Source organism: Guillardia theta (assembly GCF_000315625.1).
Source record: "Guillardia theta CCMP2712 unplaced genomic scaffold GUITHscaffold_10, whole genome shotgun sequence".
In the NCBI taxonomy this organism is placed as follows: Eukaryota; class Cryptophyceae; order Pyrenomonadales; family Geminigeraceae; genus Guillardia; species Guillardia theta.
The window spans coordinates 1,103,581-1,122,116 of NW_005434664.1; the positions used below are offsets into that span (position 1 = coordinate 1,103,581).

The following is an 18,536-nucleotide window of genomic DNA, read 5'->3' on the forward strand; positions in this document are numbered from 1 at the left end:
GGAGGCAGAAGCGATGGGAAGCAGTCAGTTGCGCGACTTGTGGTAGTACGATGACATGCTTGACGCCAGTCATGAGCAAAAGTCAGACTCAGTCATGAGTCATCAGCTAGCGACGAGGCTGAAAACTTCGTGCCCAATGGCACAGGTTTGTTGTCAGGAGACGAGAGATTCGTTGGAGGAGGAGCTTTCGACGTCGGAGCGGGACAAGGAGGAGCCTGCCAAGGAACTTCCGGTTCTTTGATGGGAGAATGCTCAGTGAGAATTAGTAAGGACAGAGAGACTTTCAATGTAGCATTGAGAGATGGTTAGAACGACGAATCTCTGTTGAGGAAATCGTTGTGTTGGTACTACGGTATCCGGTTGAAGGACGGAAGATGAAGGAATTTGATGGATTCTGAAGCTTTTTCAGCCGCCCGCCTGAGCGCTGCACGCCGTGACGCGGAATCTCCACTGTTTAATCGGAACGCGGAGCCGTCACTTGAAGTGGCGAAGCGACTCCGAGTGAACCGCGGGCCGGCTCGTACTGATCTTTAACTCAACTTTGAGTAAAGGACGAGAGTCAGTCTGGACTCGAAGTCCCGGACCGTCAAGTTCGTCCGGGCCGCCGGGCCCGGGAGCGGGGCCGGGCCTGGCAGTCACCGTGCTGAGTGGCGCCTTTCTGACAAAAGCAGACGAGTCTTTATTTGACTTTTTTTTCGAATGATTTTTCGGTTCGAACTTGGCAACCGAGAACATGCGGTTGGCAGTTTGGCTCGAGTGAGAGGCATGAGGCAGAGGAGGAAAGAAGGAAAGAGTGAGAGGAAGACGTATGCAAACTTGACTCACTGTTCTAGATACCACCGTGACCGTCCGATCGGTGGAAGAGGACCGGAAAGTGAAAGACTTGTGAAGTATTCATTGCAACTGTGGAGTAGTCATTGCAACTGAGGACTTCATCAGTCGATATTCTGTCATCAAACATACAATATCATCATGTATTCTTTCCTTTCTGCTCACGATGTTTTCATCGAGAGGAGCGCCATATGCGAAGGGAAAAAGGTGGGAGTCAGTAACAGGCGTGAGAGAATTCGGAAAAGTTCAGTTTGAATTATGGCAGAGACTTGAAATAGAGTCGGGAAGCTCTCACAAGTAAAGATGGAGATGTAGGAGGTGGGGGCAGAATAACCCGATACGGAAGCTTGACTGATGCTTGAACCTTGCGTGTGCCCCAAGCCATCTTGAAACAAGACTGACAAGAGCTGGAATTGCCTTCGAAGACACATAAACCTCACCATGATCATGACTGTCATCTCAACCCTGACCTTGCTTGGCGATCCAGGCATCAAGATGTTGTTCCCCAAGAGGGCTGGAGCCAAGACGTTCAGCGACAGCTCCGCCTCCAAGAAGGCGAAGGAGAACAGGAAGAAGATCCCCGACCTCGAGGCCTTCGTCGAATCACGGTCGATGCTCGAAGCTCCTGCTGGTGAGAGCGGTGGGACTGACGCTGCCTGGCAGTGACTGGAACGGAGCTCTGGGGCTTCTCAACTGGCAGGTGAGGGAGGGAGGGCAAGGAAGGAGCAGGGAGAGCGAGGAAGGGAAAGGGGGGCAAGGACTGGGGAGGGGGAGGAGTTGAGGAGGAGCGCCGACTGGCTGCCAGGTGAACACGGACGAAGTCAAATCGAATGTCGGGCTGGAGACGGAGAAGAGGTTTGACTAGCAAGGGAGGAGGTGGGAGTGAGGCAGGGATCAGGTTCTGGATGGCGTACTGCTACATCCACCTGGGAGAGTTTCAGGCGGCGATGAATCAGATCGACGAGCATCTCAAGTATGATCAAGGTAACTCGACGCCTCCTCCTCGCTCCTCTTCTCCTCCCTCACGTCCAGCGGCAGACCCCGAGCCCATGGCCTGGTTGTGGAAGGCCATCTGCCACTTCGGGCTCGGGCAGTACAAGGCAGTGGAGGAGTGCGCGCTGAGGTGCGGGACGGGACTTGGAAGCTCGTGCTGACTGACTTGACTCGCCTGCAGGGGGCCGCCAGGTCAATTGCAGAACCGGATCCTGTTCCACATGGCGCATAAGATAGGTATGAGGAGAAGAGGAGGAGGGCGAGGGGGTACTCACGAGCGGCAGGGGACGAGGGTAAGCTCATGATCTACCACCAGAAGATGTCAGCAAGGTAGGAGGAGGCGTCGAGGCGTCAGGCAGTCATGCTGCGCGTGCGTGCAGCGTTGAAGATCAGCTGTCGTTAGCCGCCATGCACTTCCTTCGCGGTCACTATCAGGTCGGCAGGCTGCCCGCGCATCTGCTGGTGGCTGATGGTGGGGGAGGGCAGGAGGCGACGGACGTGTACAAGAGGGTGTTGCTGGAGCAGAGAGACAACATCGCGCTCAACGTGTACGTGGCCCTCTGCTACTACAAGCTGGTGGGTCGATGAGACTGCTGGACGCGCCTGTCGCTGACGGCCTCTCGCTCCTGCTGCCTTGCCCTGCAGGACTACTACGACGTGTCTCTGGAGATCTTGAACCTCTACCTCAACCGGTTTCCAGGTGACCCTCAGCTCGCGCGCATGGTCCACCTGACTGCCCAGCTGCGAGCAGACAGCCTGTACGCCATCAACATCAAAGCATGCAACCACTACAAGCTCTACAACGGATCAGCCGCGGAGGTGGAGGAGGGGAAGAGGAGGGCGAAGGCTGACTGGCGTCTTGACCGCAGGCTGAGCTGAAGGCGTTGGGCTCCATCTACGGAGCGCCAGGTAAGAGAGTCGCTTGCTCGCAGCCTCTTGTTGAGCCTCCTCAGTCTGCTGCCTCAGCCTCTCCTCCTGCAGTCACCTCGCCTACTCCCTCTCCATCTCTCGCCTTCTCTATCCCTTCTCTCCTCCTTCCTCTCGCTCCCTTTCCCTTCTTCTTCCCTCCTGCTCTCTTGCGCCGCTTGTGACCGTCTGGCAGTCTCGTCCATCGACAACGAGCTCATCCGGCACAACCTCTCAGTCTTCCGGAGGTGACGCGCGCACGTCCTGCTGCTCCTCTGCTTCGCTGACCTCCTCCTCTCTCAGCGGCGAGAACGCCCTGCAGGTGATGGGGAAGCCCCGAGGGCTGAGGGCTGAGGGGCCGGCAGGTGTTTCCGCCGCTCATGTCGGTCATCCCGGAAGCTCGCATCAACCTCTGCATCTACTACCTCCACCAGGGCGACCTCGAGCACGCCAACGTCCCTCCCCTCGTCCCTCTCGCCCGTCAGCCTCACGCGTCCACCGCAGGACGTGATCAAGGACCTGGAGCCGACGCAACCGGAAGAATACATCCTGAAAGCAGTCGTCTATGCCTCCATCGGACAGGCTCGTCGCTGCTGCTGCTGCTGCTGGTCAGTGACGGCGATGGGCAGGAGAAGAACAACTCGGAGCTGCTCAAGCAGGCCCAGCAGTACTTCCAGGTCTCTTGACGACTCGCCGGCTCGTGTGCTCATGCTGATGACGTGTTCCCCCGCCGCAGATTGTCGGCGCGTCCAGCAGCCATTGCGACACGATCCCAGGCAGACAGGTGGGAGGAGGAGGCGGAGGCGGGCTCTCTTGAGGCGTGCGGCAGTGTATGGCCCAGTGCTTCTTCCTGCTGAAGCAGTTCGACGACGTGAACATCTACCTCAAGGTCAGTCCCCCTCCACCTCCCGCTGCCCCTGCGAGGCGACGCCCAGCCCGCACGCGAGACATCGACGAGCCTGCGACTGGAAGGGTCGAGCTCTGTTGGAAGCTTCTCACTCGCTCTCAGTCCATCGCGCCCTACCTGCGAGAGGACGACAGCTTCAACTACAACTTCGGCATAGCACAAGCCTGTGCCGGCCACTGGTAGGCTGCTGCGAGCTTCCTCTCCTTGGACTAACCGAGGCTGGGGCAGGAAGGGAGCGGAGCAGGCGTTTGACAGCGTCAAGTCACCGGAGATAAGAAACGAGTTCTCCTTCATCGCCTGGAGGGCTCGGACGCACATACACAACGACAAGCCTCACCTTGCATGGGAGGTCAGCAGACCCCCAGCAGATGTCGGACCTGAGTCACATCTCTTGCAGGCTTATCTTTCCTTGGACGTCTCCTCAAAGTCGTACGTTCTGCTGCAGGTGAGCTGGGAGAGAGCTGCTGTACGAGTGACTCTGAGAGAAGGAGATTGCCAACACGTGCTACTCCATGGGGCATTTCTTCTACTCCCTCAAGGTGACGCCTTCCTCTCCCTCTCCCTCTCCCTCCTCCCTCTCCCTCCTCCCTCTCCCTCTCCCTTCTCCCTCTCCTCTCTCCCTCCTTAGACTCCATCGGTCTCACTGCCTATGACTCCTTTCCTGCTCTCTTGCTCTTCGTCCTCACCTTCTCGTAGGCTTTCGACGTGCTTGAGCGCTTAGACTCACTGCCCGAGTACTGGGAGGGCAAGAAAGGAGCCTTTGTCGGCGCCTTTCAGATGGTCAGGACTGACGCGTGCGTGTGTCTGCTGAGTGACTTGTCAGGTGCTGGCCAAGAAAGAGCCCAAAGACTCCCTCCCGGAGATGATAAAGATGCTCAGAAGCACTTCCAACCCACAGGCACTCTCTCTTCCTCCTCCTCCTTCTCCCCTCCCCCTTTCTTCCTTCCCCTTTCTCTTTGCCATCCTGCTCCCCCCATCCTCCTGCTCCTACTACTTGCTCTCCTTGCTACCTCACCTTGCTTCTTCTCCTACCGTTCTAGCTTCTGCGGGCACATGACCGACCAACCCATGCAGGTGGAGTATCTTCTTCGGACAGTGAAGAAGTGGGCCAAGGACAACGGTGTAGCGCTAGGAGGCAATTGATAGTGCTGTCGTCCTCTGTTCTCGTCTATGTTACCTTGCAAGACCCACCATGATGAATGTATGTTAGGGGCTAACCCTCTGTGTACAAGTCCAAACCCTAACAATGTATATTTGCTTACAAGTCACACGTCACTGTCAGAATTAGAAACTCCGATGCAATAAATTCAAGACAGATGCTTCACTACTGAGATCTGTCAGAACATCAAATCGCTGATTCCAGCCAATGATCTTGAAATCTGCTATGCACAAGAAGACAACATTACTTTGTTCTGGGTAAGAAGAGAATGTTAGTTTGTTCTCGGTAAGTTGTGAACGTTGGTATGTTTTACTTTTATGAGATATTTACTTGCTTATGTACACAAATGCTTGCAATCTCTTCGGCGTCTACTCATCATGCGGCAACATCCGCTTGCTCTTGCTGCCTGCTTGCAGCAGCGCCACTACCCACTTGTCACGGGAGCGACTAGTATGGCAGCACAGCTGCATCTCGCTCTCCTCAAGGGGCTGACTCTTGGCCCGCAATCCCACGGCAAACAGCAGAGGTCTGTGTATCTCCACCACTCCATGCACACCCTCGCAGCCACACGCGGCCGCTCCTTGCCTGCATGCCTTCTTCGCCTCCCCCTGACTCGTTTCGGATGCTTGATCGCGCATACGGTGACGAGAGCAGGATACATGTTCACGAGGGGGTCCGTCCTTGACCTGCTCGCTGGAGTCCGAAAGGTCCTTAAACGACTCCGCTAGCTGGGCCTGAGTGATGTACTGACTGGGTGAAGTGGTGGGGGACCTGTAGCCCAAGAAAGCGGCTTGAAGCTCAGCTCGGAGCCTCTCCAGAGCTCTGTCATCCTGCTGAGAGCGCTCGGAGCCGATGGACTCTTGAGGGACTTCACTGCTTGATGACTCAAGAGGAAGGCAGAGTGGCGGCGGAACATTCTTTCTGACGCTCTTATCGTTGTGAGAAATCTGTTGAGAGAGACATGAATGAAGCTTAGTTGTACAAGCAGAGTAGTTGTGTAGTCCCATGTCAAAGTGTTCCTGAATCTCTGCGGCTTCTTCAGACTTTGTCAATGATGCCCATAATGTCTTTATCATGTTTCGGTCAGCTAGGGCTGTGTCTGATACCGGCGTTTGCAAGGCAACTATGCTAGAAATGCTACAAGAAGGTGAGGCGAGTTCAAGGTTTGTGTGCCCGCCCTGTTTCACTGTGGGGCTGAGAGACTGTTCCTAGTCCGCATGCCTTCTTGTTATATAGAGCAGCTCTTTGTTCCTCTCGGCATGAGATGGGAAAACGCTTCTCATCGCAGAATCGATGTTCTCAGCCGTTGTCATCAACCCCATCCCAGCAGCTGTAGGGCGGCTTGAGGTGCTTCAGACTGCTTGCGGATCTCTCCGACCGGATGTAGCGACTGCCGTACGGTTTCTTTTTTGGTCATTCACAGTCTTTACTCAAAGTTAAGTTAAAAATCAGTACAGTCACTGACGGTCATGTGGTACTATTGACCGATTATTGATAACTTTGAGTAACTTAGTAAAGCCTGAGTCACCTCAGTGGTACAGTGAATTGACCGATCGCCGATCCGAAGTTTCGTCAGCTCAAGGCCTCCCTGTCCTACGCTGCCATCATCCGATCGCGGGTGCATTCCATGTCGCAGTCCGGCTATGTATGCGTCTCATTCCTTCGGCGGCTGCCACAGCGATGTCGCTGGCATGGCGCGCCGGGGGAATCATCCCGGATGATCCTGCGCGCAGTTAAGTGAAGGTGTCAGTTAACTAGTAAGTTTGGGGGACCGGCGTCAGCAGTTGGCAGGATTGGGTTTGGTTCTCGCTGTCTTTTCTGAGTCTCTTCTCGCCGTTTGGCCCGGACTGCGACAGTGTCAGGGTCAACTTCCGCCTCCTCGACTCTCCTGATCCGATCCGATTGTCCTCGTACTGCTTTTTAACTCAGTAACCGTTTGAGTAAAAGACCGATCATCGTCATCCCGAGTCCGGCCCCCGGCCCCGGGTCCCGGCCCGGAGAGGGAAGCCTCCGAGTCTCAGTCACATCACCGGCGAGCATCACTGCGGATCCGTCATGCATGCGGTACGGCCGTGGGCCACTACTGGAATGGCTTTCATGGCAAGCGCAGGGGCAGGAGGAGGAGAGGCAGGAGCAGTCAGAGCAGTAGCAAGAGGTGCAGGCAGAGCAGCAGCCAAGTCAGCGGGAGGCAGAGGAAATGCAGGAGGGGCGTGGAGAGCTTGTTATGCTCGAGGTCCTGGTGGCGTCGCCTATCGCGCAGCCTGCCCGCCTCTGACGGCCATGAGCTCATGGCCGTTGGTAGGATGCACGTCCTTATCAGGACTCTCAGGGAGGGCATGGGGGGGAGGCGCCGGAAGCTGTGATGTGCAGGGATCGCGATGCGCCTCTTCCCAGCCTGTGCTCGAGGATTCCGGCGTGATCGATGCAACGAATGAAGCAGGAGGGAAGGGGCGAGGAGCGAAGTCGAACAATCTCAAGATGAATTCCGCGTTTCAATGCCCGCTGACACAAGAAGCCTTCTTCAAGGTGACCCTCCCTCATACTGCTGGATCACTGACGACTGGTTTGTCCAGCGCATAGAACAAATCCGAGCCATCAGGACAGACAAGGAGCCGGGGCAGCGAGTCATAAAATGCAGTGCACCCGTGCTAGAGGAAAGACAGGGTGCAAGCCAAGACAGGGCGGTGATGAAAATATACTATGGCTTCCCTATGGATACACGGAAACCAGCGCAGTATGTGATGTCCTACGAACCTGGCAAGCATGAGCATTCTCTCACGTTCAAGGTAGACCATACCGATGAACACAAGATGCTCACTTTGACTTAGGTCTCATGGACAAATAAAGGCTTGCCAGCTCCAGCAGAGGAGAAGTCAAGTGCAGAAGGAAAGAGCTCAATTACCGTAGAAATGAGGTCAGAGGCAGTGGGGAAGTCGAAGGCAGTAGAGAAGAAGTCAGCTCCAGTAGAGAAGAAGTCAGCTACAGTAGAAAAGAAGTCAGCTCCAGTAGAAAAGAAGTCAGCTCCAGTAGAGAAGAAGTCAGCTACAGTAGAAAAGAAGTCAGCTCCAGTAGAGAAGAAGTCAGCTACAGTAGAGAAGAAGTCAGCTCCAGTAGAGAAGAAGTCAGCTACAGTAGAGAAGAAGTCAGCTCCAGTAGAGAAGAAGTCAGCTCCAGTAGAGAAGAAGTCAGCTCCAGTAGAGAAGAAGTCAGCTCCAGTAGAGAAGAAGTCAGCTCCAGTAGAGAAGAAGTCAGCTCCAGTAGAGAAGAAGTCAGCTCCAGTAGAGAAGAGTTCAGGGGCAACAAAATCGAGATCAAGTCGAGCCAAAGACAAGCCAATTCCGACCCGCGTACAAGCCTTCCCCGAGGTGCCCTGCCTTGACACCCGAAACCTTTCGTCCTGATGCTTTTGCCAGGATCGTCCGCTGACAGTGCTTCCAAGTATCACTGACCATCAAGACAAGAAGCTGGCGAAGTTGCAATGCGAGTATGACAGATCTGAAACGTTTCTTTATGCTCTCGATTTCTTGGGATGCGTTTACAAGAGCTGACGTGGATCTCGCAGTGGTATCGTTTCCTTCCTGTCCAAGTACGCTAACCCCGATCTCTTGACAAAAGATCAGCGAAAGGCTATAGGTCCGCCTCATGAAACGCTGAAATTCTTGTTTGATTATTTCCCCGCAGACTTTGATAAAGATGAGTTGAGAACGTTGCTGACCATGGCTGAATTGTTCACGTTGAAGGCAGTGTAAGATGCGCAGTGACACCTTTGGCATGATGGCTGTGTGCAGGACTTTGAGGAGACAGATTGTAGGAACCTTGTGGTAACATCTTGTCTTGGATCTGGAGGCAAAGGTTGACAATGATGGAAATCAAGGTTTTCGGTATCCGCTCATTGGCAGACTTGTCCAAAGTGCAGCCAGACAATCTCATCACCTTCATGAAGCAGGTGAAAGTCTGGTGTCGAATGCTCGTGATTGAGATTTGTTTGATCCAGTTGTCACCGGATGAGAGTGAAAGAAAGATCAAAGAAAAGGTATCACAGGCCTTCTACTGCTGCTTGTTGAATTTCCTATGTCAGGTTGTTCGCTGGATTTTGCAGGCTAAAGTTCTTTGCATTCATTAACGAGAAACATTGCAAGGGTTTTCAGCTACTCTGCTCAATTTTGCCGAGCTCACCAGCTCTGCACATGGTGTAGCGCACGGAGAAGCTGTTGGAGTTCTTCACCTTGTCTGCAGCTGTAGCTACGATGTATCTCGCCTCCTCCTCGTCCCATCCCATGACTGTCCCGAACATTCGCCTTCCATCCCCTCGCGCTACCACAACTTCTTCCCCCCGACGGAACGAGCTTCCGTCCGATAGAAAGAAATGGATTCCGATAGACCACGATGCTGGTATCCCCCGCCCCACCCGCTCGGTCATCGCGTTCCAGCATTCCACCGGCAGCAGAGCTCTCACGTCCCTTCCCGTCCCCACGCTCGACTTCTCTGCTTCGCCGATCTGCATGAGGAAACGGAAGTGAAGCGGCAGGAACAAGTCGATGGCTCTCTCTGCTCCCGTCAAGGAGCGAGACGGATCCCCAAGGATGTCGTACGCCCTCACAAACCCCTGCAGGATCCCAGCAAGCAGCACGTTCCTGTCAAGCGCAAGCTGCGAGATCACGTCGTCGACATCGAGTGGCGCTATCGCAAAGAGACGAGGATCAGTTTCCTCCTCCTGCCTTCCCTCGTCTGCAGCCTGATTCGAGACGAGTCCCTTGCTCGCCTGCTGGTTCAGCAAGAGAATGTCCTTGGCGTAGATGATAGAGTGCCCCGCGTCATGCAGATGCTTCTTGACCTTGGGAAAGGGGTCCAAACACTTTGGCGCTATGAGTCTCTCAAAGATCCCCAGCAAACTCTTGGGCATCAAGTTTCCGTCGGGATACGAGCGTAGCACAAGGACATGGGAGCAGCCGGAGGACAAGGCGGAGCGATAGGGGATGGGCTCATAGACCAGAGCGTCCACCAAGGGCTCTACCTCAGGAACGAAGCTTGCGAGCGAGTCGGAAACCTCCCTGATGTTGATCAGCTGCTTCCACACGATCCACACCAGCACGTTCTTTAGCTCCTCCTCCTCGATGAATCCGTCCTGGTTCACGTCAACCATGTGAAACAACTCCAGGAGATCGCTGCTGCCCGCATGCACGCCAATGGCTCGCATCACTTGAATGAACTCATCCCTCGACAGTCCAACCTCCTCCTCCTCCTGTGAGGAAGACGAGGAGCTGCTTCTTGAGGACAGTTGGTTCACAAACGCTGCCTGAGCTCTGTTCCACAGCGACCGACTGAGCTCATAGTCAATCCAAAGTTCGCACCCCTGCTTGAGATTCTCAGGATCGCGAGATGAGCTTCCTTTGATCCAGATGGGTTGAATGCCAGCGATGCCGGGCAACATGCAAGAAGCTTTGATGCAGTCACAAAGAGAAGACAGATCATTGAAACTGTCCTCCTCAGTCCCGAGAATGACCGGGCCTTGAGAGAACAAGCCCGAAGCGATCACTTTCATCGGCTGATGCTTGTTGTTGCGTTCAAAGACCGTCCAGTTCAAGGGCAAGAGTTCTTGCATGATGTGTTTCATGGGGTACTCTAGTAGCATGACAGGAGATTTTGGCGAGAAATCAGGGCGGATGGGGGAAAGCAGCTTAGTGAGCCTTGAAATGTCAAGCCAACTGGTGCCGTTGAGGTGATTCTTGGAAGTTGTTAGGTAATTGCAGAAGAACTGATAGGTCGTGCGATGGTCAGCACGAGCAACCAGATAAGATCCAACAATGGAGCCAGCCGATGAGCCAAGCACAAGGTCAAACGCATCCGCGACCCCCAGGTCGTTGATCGCACACGCCATCCCAGCGGTGACGCTTCCTCGCAGACCCCCCCCCTCTATCGCAAGCCCGATCTTCAGCGAGTCGCTCCTCTTGCCCGGTCTCGACCTCTCGTCCTGTCGTGTGCGGATGGCTTGGATCACAGGGTGTACCTGATGCGGCTGCACCTTCCTCGGCCCCACAGAGCGCAGCGAAGGCTCAAGGATGCCTTGCTCGTTCTGCCGCCATGGCTGCGACCTACCTTGAATCTTGAGGCGGTAGATCGAAGCGCCTTCCTTCAACTGATGATCCAGCTCCTCTATGCTACGAATGAAGACCTGTTCGTTCCTACGCAGCTTTGTCCAGTTTGACGCCGTTCTCCACATGTCAGCTGAGAAGTTTGACAACACACCCATGCGTATGCTGCTGGAGTTGGAATAGTTTCTCGTTTTGAGACGAGCAAAAGCGGTGGAAGGGGCAGCAGCAGAACTCTGCATCAGGTCCTTGAGAGCAGAGATGGAGGACTCTCTCAATGAAATCTTGTCTCCCGCGTTGGTCTGCCACGACGCCGATCTTGTTGTATTTTGCATCACCTCCTGTAGAGCACTGACAGAAGATTCCTTGAGCAGGGCCTTGACTGAAACGTTTGTCCACATGCTTGCAATGCTGGCATTCAAGACATGAAGGAATGGCCGAAACTTGTCGATATTACGCTTGGGAACCACTCCTAACGACTTGAAAGTCTCTAGCATAGATTCCTGCTCCAGACGGTATCCAGCAAATCGAAAGCCCCTCTGCCTTTCTTCATTCCCGTCTTCACTCTTCATTCTGCTTGCTGGTTTCATCTTCCTGATTCGTTTTTCACGTGGATCAAGCAGATGGACTCGAATGTTGTTATGGCTTACTGGGCGACAAGGGTTGAGAAATCCGAGGGAGCATGAAGCAGACCAAGTATGAGGGTCGGAAGCAACGGTGTAGGTTTCCATGAACAAGCATGGCAGAAAGATACAAATGAAGACCCGAACTCCAAATAGAAGGGACGCACCCATCCTAGTAGGCATTAATATCCCTTTGACTCTGACTCTCTATCTTTAACTCCCCGCCTGGCTTGACGTTTCCCTCTCTTCCCCTCTCTGCTCGTATCTTTGCCTCTCCCTACCTGCCTCCTTCCATTCACCTCCTCCTCACTCCCTCCCCATCGCTCTCTCTCTCTCTCGCTCTCTCGCTCTCTCCCTCTCTCCCTCCTTTCCTCTATCGGCGCATTTCAGTGCAACAGATCCTGAAAGAGACTTTTCACGATCCCCTCCTCCAACACCCTACCATGCAATTTGAACCACCCCTACCCACTCCCTACGGACCCCACATATCTCTCTACCGCTGCTCAAACCAATTCTGATCAATACACACATAAAGGTACCACCCTACCCATTAGATGTGTAAACCACCATCGACGACACAGACACCCGTTCATTTCTTCATTAACCCCACCCCCTCTCCACCCCACCCCCCTCATACCGCTAGATCAAGTCCGCCTATCCTTCATATGTTTTGGAAAGCAATTATCTAGTACCGAAGGTAAATACTATATTCTGTCTTTCTTTTCTCTTATATAAGTGATGAGGGCAGCTTGTCTTTGAAAAATGGAATAATCCTCAAAACCTGATCCGCCTCAAAGTTTTCCAGATCTCGACATGGCTAGTCTGACCGTACGAGTTGTGCGGCTGGTGACGATGGCGATGGGGGGCGGCGGCATGGGCGGGAGACTGACGATGAGTGCGTGTGTGGTACCCAAGTCAGACCTACAGGCGGAACGTACGGCAAGGCTTTTCTCGAGAAGATCGGAAAGAAAGAATGCGATGGTGGTTGGCGGGATCTCAAATATGTTGAGGGAGAAATGCTCTAGGGTGGGGCTCATACTTCACGAACAAGAGGTCCGAGGGTACGCATCAGTTCGAGCATCCTGCGACTCTATCGTGGCATACGATGGTTGTGCCTGTGTTGTTTTGCAAGGCATGACAAGTGAGGCAGGGTTGCAGCGATTGAGAATCCTGAGAGGCGGGAAGGGGAAGGACGCATCAGATCAGCCGTCATCTGTGAGCATTCTTGCTTGCTTGACTGAGCTTATCATTTGTTGAAGGAATCGAAACCAAGTGGACAAGAGATGCAGGAAGTGGAGAGGTCTCATGCCAGCTCGATCGGCTGGATGCTAAACGGAATGCAGGCTGCTGCAGGAGTATGAAGCGATCAAAGAGCGATGGATGGTTGGTGCTTACATAATCTTTCTTGTGATGTGCTAGATCGTGTCAACTCATGTCACTCTTCTCGCCCCTTCAAGCTGGTGAGCGCATCTTCAGGTTCCAAGCGGCGATGAGGCCGAGGAGAACCAGGACTCGTCAGACATGGAAGAAGCTCAACAGTTTGTGCAAGAGAGTCATGTGAGCTTTCTCATGCTTCTTGCTTTTCCTCAACTTGCTTGGCGGATCAGACGTTGGACGCTCGTCTGAACAAGGAGTTGAAAGATACTGTTACTGAGTTACAGGACATCGGTGAGCATCTTATGAATGACGCTGTCTTATGTGACACTTATTCGTGATAGTCACGAAAGAGCAGAGATTAGATGAGGAGCTCAGGAGGTAGCTTTAGATGTGCATAATGTTCTTGTTTGTCATCCTTCTGCTGAACTGCATAGGTTTGAGGATTTTGAGCTTCAAAACAAACGGGTGAGCATCAGATTCTATTTTTGTACACGGGATTTGATTGTTCCAGATAGGAGACAAATGTTCCTAGTGTCTTGATGGATTCAGATTCATCTCATGAAACAGACAAATCTCGGTTGCCTTGAGCTTAAACTATCAAAGGAAATTAAGTGTTTCCAGGCCAAAAGATGTTACAAGGAGTCAAGATCACCCACCTAGGTATATCCAGTTGCTTCTTGTATTGACAACTCCCGTTGACTCTGTTCCATGACTTTGAAAGATCGTCATCTCCTTCTCCTTCCCCTTCCCGCAATAAAGTGGTGCTATGCAGCTCTCTCGATTGCGACGGCTAACCGTTCTTTGTAGCATAAATCTGTCTTCTCGAGGTTGAATGGTTTTGAAATGTTGGCTTGATTTTGAGAAACCCCATCAGTTCGTCCGAAGAAGAGATCAGAATGCAGAAAATGATGAAGGTAGCTTCTCAAATATTTTGCTACAGGATCCTCACACACGACAGAACTTGAAGTTATGGCAAGAGCGGATGAAAGCTGCATACGGAGACAGGTGAATCTTTTGAATTCATGAACAAAGACTCACAAAAATCACATCAATCTCTATTTGACATTCTCTATAAGCTCGTCGACCTCAGAGAGCGAAAGCTGGAATATGCCTTACAACATAGACTCGTCGGCCATGGCCTTTCACAAGTTCAGACCACCACAGCTGTGGCAACGGAGGAATTTCACCACCTCGCGTGCTCCCCCTGAAGCTTCGAAGGCCCAGAAGGGTGGGAGCAATTTGATGGGGTTTACATGAGTGACCATATGGGTGTAGACGAAGACGTTTTTGACAGCGTGTCCCTCAGAGTTGACAACACAAAATCATTGAACATCGGTGAACTCTTCGAACAATGCCGAGACAACCCCTCCTTGATCCTTTGGCCTGTTGTAGGATTCGTGGAAAAATCCACAATTGCCAAGAAAGAAATCACCAGGATTGAGATGATTGGGTTTGACGCGAAGTAGATCTCTCAGCACCATTGAAGGGAAGAGCTAAGGTCTGGTGCTTTTCATGCAGGCATCCACGGGACCTGATCACTTCTCTAACGGATTCTCGAAAGGTTGTCTCCGTGCTCGCTGTGCTCTCTGACTGGTAGCAGGCGGCAGAGAAGCAGCTGACGGACTTGACTGGGTTGAGTCTTTGGAGTGTGACCTTCACCTTGGGCACTCTCCTGCTGGAGAACAAAAGAATCCTCAAGGGCAAGAATGTCAGAGCCGGGTAGTCGCATCTCCTCAGAGCTGACGAGCTCAAACCCGCAGGTTCTTGAATTGGGCTGTGGGACGGGCATGTTGGGCTTGAGCGCTGCAGCGTGTAGAGCAAAATCTGTGGGGATAGATTCCAATCGATACCTTGATATTGAAGGTGGTGCAGGTTTTGTTGACCGACAGGTCAGATCATGTCTTGCGCGTTGTGCAGGAGAACATCAAACGGAATGCGGAGGCACGTGCTTGTGCCTGTCGCTCGTTTCCCCCTGATGGTACGGCAGGTGCTTGCAGGGTGCGATGTGGAAACAAGGCATCTCGAGCTAAAGCTTGATTCGAACCAAGGTACTTGATCATGCCAGTCCGAAGGTTATCTCATGATCAACAGACGCTGCGACGAATACTTTCGATGTCATCCTAGGCAGTGAACTGATTCACTTCGGACTGGATAGAAGGCACAAGTTGAACACAGATGAAGGGGAAAACCTAACAAGCAGCCGATTCGACGCAATTTTCTCGACAGCCTCGCAGTACTTGTGCGTCTCCAAGGTGACAGGGATGCAGCACTCAACCTTGGTGGACAGGTCGGAATCAGGTTTCATCCTGCTCTCTTTCAAGATCAATCCCAACTACATTCATACCATCTCGGGACCACAGTTTCCAACTGGATGGAATTACCGTCAAGGATACATCGACGAAGTCACTGGAAGCGGCAAGAGGTTCAAGAGCCCTCTTGATATCCATATTCTGATCAGATATGCAGGTACGGTTTGTCGGCGGTGAAGGTACCTGCAACCGACAGCGTTTTCTTAAGGGCTCCTGTCCTTCTGACTTTTTGACAGTTGATCCCCTTGTCTGTCCTTTTCAACGAGGATCGCGAGGAACTGATGGGCAAGAAGAATGTATGATACATCATGTGCTGTCACAGTCGTGCATGCGATTCTAACTTGTTCGACCAGTTGAAAGATTTTCTGTGCGTCGTTGCCGCTCGTTCCCAGAAGGCTCTGAGTTCTGCTTTGCACCAGTTTCCTATGGAACCGTTGGAATGAATGATAAGTTATAGACGGTACGGTAGAGTCCATCATTTGAATCATCATGCTGTAGACTGGGTCGACTCGGAGGAGAGGCTTGCTGTCACACAGGGCCATACGGCGACAAGCCTGAGATACTAGTTTGCCCGCGGCCCGTGCCGGGTGCCGGGCGCGGCCCGGGCGCCCTCTACGGTGACTCAGGGATTTGAGTAAAAAATGTGACACGTGAGCCTTTACTCAAAGTTAAGTTAAAATCAGTACGAAGACAATCAGGCGGCGAGGTTTGGCGGGGCAGTTTACTGATCGTCCTCGGCGTGAGTGCCCGGGCCTTGCGGGTATCGGCGCATGGGGTACGACGAGGAGCTAAAGTCAAGTTTAGGCCGTCACGGGAGGGGGGAGATGGGGGGGGCTCTTGAGAGCAGAATCAGTACCAATATGGTTTTAGTCAACAGTGCATGTGTAAGCTGTGGCAGCATGACTCGGACACCACCCCCGTTGAGGTGGACTGTAAGGGGTTGTCTCTCTGAGGGGTACATGATGTCATGGCGAGTCAGCGATCATCGTATCCCCCCACCACATCGCATCTTGAGATCTGTCGCCCTTAAAATATCCGAGCCACCCTCAGAGTCTCATTTCCGACTGCCTACGGAGTGGATGACGGGGTTCACCCATGGAGGGGTGCATTTCCTGTTAACTAGAGGGGTGGATGACTTAAGGGGGTCATGGATCAATCTGGCCATGTAACCTCGCTTCTGCCTTGCTGACAAACCTTGTGACCAGAAATTGTCACGGGAGAGCCGCCAGTAAAATATGATGATGGAGGATAGTAGGGATGGTGGTCCACGTGAGCGGTTCGTGAGACGTGCGTGAGACGATTCGGTTTGTGGCCGTCTAACTGGGGGGAGGTTTTGCCTGCGTGACCTCATCGTAGTACCAGGAGAACGCAGGGGTTGTCTTAAGTAAGCTATCGATGACTCGAAACCAGCTCTGTTTGCCTCGCACCCCCAGCCCCCCGATCGGGCACTCACCCCGGAGTTTGGCTGGCCAAGTCCTGTCAGGTTCGACCATAAACGAACGTCTTTTCGTGCAAAAAGGGCTCTCTACTCCGAAAGTCCGTTCGCCTGGTGAGTACCCCCTGTTCCCTATACCATCAATTAGGCAATCACCCCACCCCATGAAATACCTCCTTTCCACATCCCCACTCATACCCACTCAAGTGTCGACATTTGTCATCCCTCCTCACCCATGCCCAGGATCTCACTACCCTGTATTTTCAGCCATTTCCCACACACCGGTCATTCCTATTTGAAGGCGCACGGAAGCCTTATTGCAGGGGGGGGGGGTCTTTAGCTGACATGTGTAGTAAAGTATCACGCTTCCGGTTCTCCGGAGCAGTGTGATTTGCTCCGAAATGATGACCAGTGGATATCGAATCACAGCGATTGGTAGCGCGAAATTATTTCTCGAATCTTCTTTGTCAGGCAAATATCCCTGCCATCCAACTCCGAGCCAGAGCCCTGCCTACCACCATGACTTAGAGGCAGGGCATGTGCATAGCTATTTGAGCCTAGTGCTGTATATATAAGATATCTCATCATGGAATACATAGGTAGCAGCGTTTTCTGTCACTCAACAATTCCAAGCCCCCTAAACAGTACCCTACCCACCCTTTCCCAGAACCACCCCACACATGTTCATGTCAGACTCCTTGCACCCCTCTAAACCCGCTGTCGACCTTCACAAGTTCTTGTCATCCTCACCTCGTCCTCTGGCACATCCTTCGTCTGTCTTGTAGCACCTTGGACCTCACCCTTGCCATCCTTCCTCTCTGACAGCTTGCTTTTGCAATGGCCAATCCTCTCTTACCGACCTTTCCTCTGTTCATTCCGCAACAGCCTATCCTCTTTCCAGTCGCACCAAAACCAACCAACACGATCCCTACACCGGTGCTCCTGGCGCTTTTGGAGAACATGAAAAACATGAACACACTCCTCAGCATGTCAAACATGCGGCAACCGGTCAATACTTTTACCCAATTTCAACCAATTCCTGAAACAAGACCGATGGAGACCGAACAATCGTCAGAACCCAGCACTGAAATGTGTTCTGAGCACAATTCAGATGAAGAAGTTGAGGACAAGCAAGTGACCAAGTCTGATTCAGTTTCAGTGAAAGTTCAAGTACGAAATTCCAGGACGACAGCCAGATCTGAGCCTATTGAGATTACTTATGAGCAACTTGCGAAACACTTCCATCGCAGCCTGGAATCAGCTGCATCCAGCATTGTAAGCTCCTATATACACATTGTATTTTGCTCACATGTTGTCCAGGGAATCGGAAAATCTACCATGAAAGTTGTTTGTCGACGATTGGGCATCAAGAAATGGCCCTACACCCATAAGGGCCAGAGGCGCAGGAGACCCTCCAAGAAGATTCAGGCCTCGGTAAGTCTCCTGCACTTGGGTTGGAATGCGTGTTGCTCACGTCGTCTTGCAGCAGTCCGAATCAGCACCTGCCTCCAGTGATCGCAGCTGGTTGTCGGAAATGGGAGATTGCGCAAAGCCGCTGGTACAGAAAGCGGAGGAGGAATCTTCTGATAGCGAGTCAAGCAAAGACCCAAAGGAAAGCACTTCGTCACAAGAAGCAGCCCTCAATCCCAACCTTCTGTCTGCCAGTGAGTGGGCGTTTCTTGCAACCTGTGCATCCCCGAAGGCGAGTGCTACTGCTGCCTCTCAGAACTAAATGTTCATCTTAATTTTCTACCGTGGCTGTAGTCGAAGTCTTGGTCCAATGCTTTAAGATGCTCGTCTGTGGCGGTGTTTTGTTCTGTAAATTATCTGCTTAATTTTACCTGTCAGTGAAATGTGAAATCATTGCTTCACTGCAGTGAATCATCTCCAGTCACTTGTCTCGATCG

The 18,536-nt window shown here is 52.6% G+C and overlaps 6 protein-coding genes across 6 annotated transcripts; 4 read left to right on the forward strand and 2 right to left on the reverse strand.

The window, feature by feature from the left end:
- Nucleotides 1-1,661: 1,661 nt before the first annotated feature.
- Nucleotides 1,662-4,694, forward strand: GUITHDRAFT_65767 (hypothetical protein; the record flags this gene model as incomplete). The annotated part of the gene is given in 21 exon segments (XM_005838925.1): nt 1,662-1,815; nt 1,870-1,954; nt 2,006-2,061; nt 2,109-2,154; nt 2,205-2,259; nt 2,311-2,400; nt 2,470-2,524; nt 2,573-2,680; nt 2,927-2,978; nt 3,034-3,052; nt 3,096-3,185; nt 3,235-3,342; nt 3,360-3,407; nt 3,467-3,514; nt 3,560-3,619; nt 3,740-3,816; nt 3,866-3,986; nt 4,035-4,082; nt 4,126-4,176; nt 4,334-4,417; nt 4,461-4,694. The coding sequence occupies 21 exon segments, from the start codon at nt 1,662-1,664 to the stop codon at nt 4,692-4,694; spliced, it is 1,689 nt and encodes a 562-aa protein (XP_005838982.1).
- Nucleotides 4,695-7,620: 2,926 nt separating this feature from the next.
- GUITHDRAFT_65672 (hypothetical protein) lies at nt 7,621-8,082 on the reverse strand (the record flags this gene model as incomplete). Its single annotated transcript, XM_005838926.1, has 1 exon — nt 7,621-8,082. A coding segment is annotated over one exon (462 nt), but the record flags the coding sequence as incomplete, so codon positions are not given.
- Nucleotides 8,083-9,324: 1,242 nt separating this feature from the next.
- On the reverse strand, nt 9,325-10,698 carry GUITHDRAFT_60840 (hypothetical protein; the record flags this gene model as incomplete). Its single annotated transcript, XM_005838927.1, has 2 exons — nt 9,325-9,847; nt 10,148-10,698. Coding segments are annotated over 2 exons (1,074 nt in total), but the record flags the coding sequence as incomplete, so codon positions are not given.
- Nucleotides 10,699-12,642: 1,944 nt separating this feature from the next.
- Nucleotides 12,643-13,417, forward strand: GUITHDRAFT_102620 (hypothetical protein; the record flags this gene model as incomplete). The annotated part of the gene is made up of 8 exons (XM_005838928.1): nt 12,643-12,723; nt 12,768-12,808; nt 12,852-12,915; nt 12,985-13,065; nt 13,116-13,176; nt 13,227-13,263; nt 13,320-13,350; nt 13,397-13,417. 8 exons carry the CDS (start codon nt 12,643-12,645, stop codon nt 13,415-13,417), a joined length of 417 nt encoding a protein of 138 aa, XP_005838985.1.
- A 575-nt stretch (nt 13,418-13,992) lies between these two features.
- On the forward strand, nt 13,993-15,637 carry GUITHDRAFT_102621 (hypothetical protein; the record flags this gene model as incomplete). Its single annotated transcript, XM_005838929.1, has 11 exons — nt 13,993-14,113; nt 14,161-14,220; nt 14,278-14,335; nt 14,404-14,446; nt 14,486-14,593; nt 14,646-14,774; nt 14,873-14,933; nt 14,977-15,307; nt 15,352-15,373; nt 15,431-15,490; nt 15,548-15,637. The coding sequence occupies 11 exons, from the start codon at nt 13,993-13,995 to the stop codon at nt 15,635-15,637; spliced, it is 1,083 nt and encodes a 360-aa protein (XP_005838986.1).
- Nucleotides 15,638-17,449: 1,812 nt separating this feature from the next.
- Nucleotides 17,450-18,496, forward strand: GUITHDRAFT_150869 (hypothetical protein). The gene is made up of 2 exons (XM_005838930.1): nt 17,450-17,904; nt 17,950-18,496. The coding sequence occupies exons 1-2, from the start codon at nt 17,467-17,469 to the stop codon at nt 18,142-18,144; spliced, it is 633 nt and encodes a 210-aa protein (XP_005838987.1). The 5' UTR covers nt 17,450-17,466; the 3' UTR covers nt 18,145-18,496.
- The last annotated feature ends 40 nt before the right edge of the window (nt 18,497-18,536 follow it).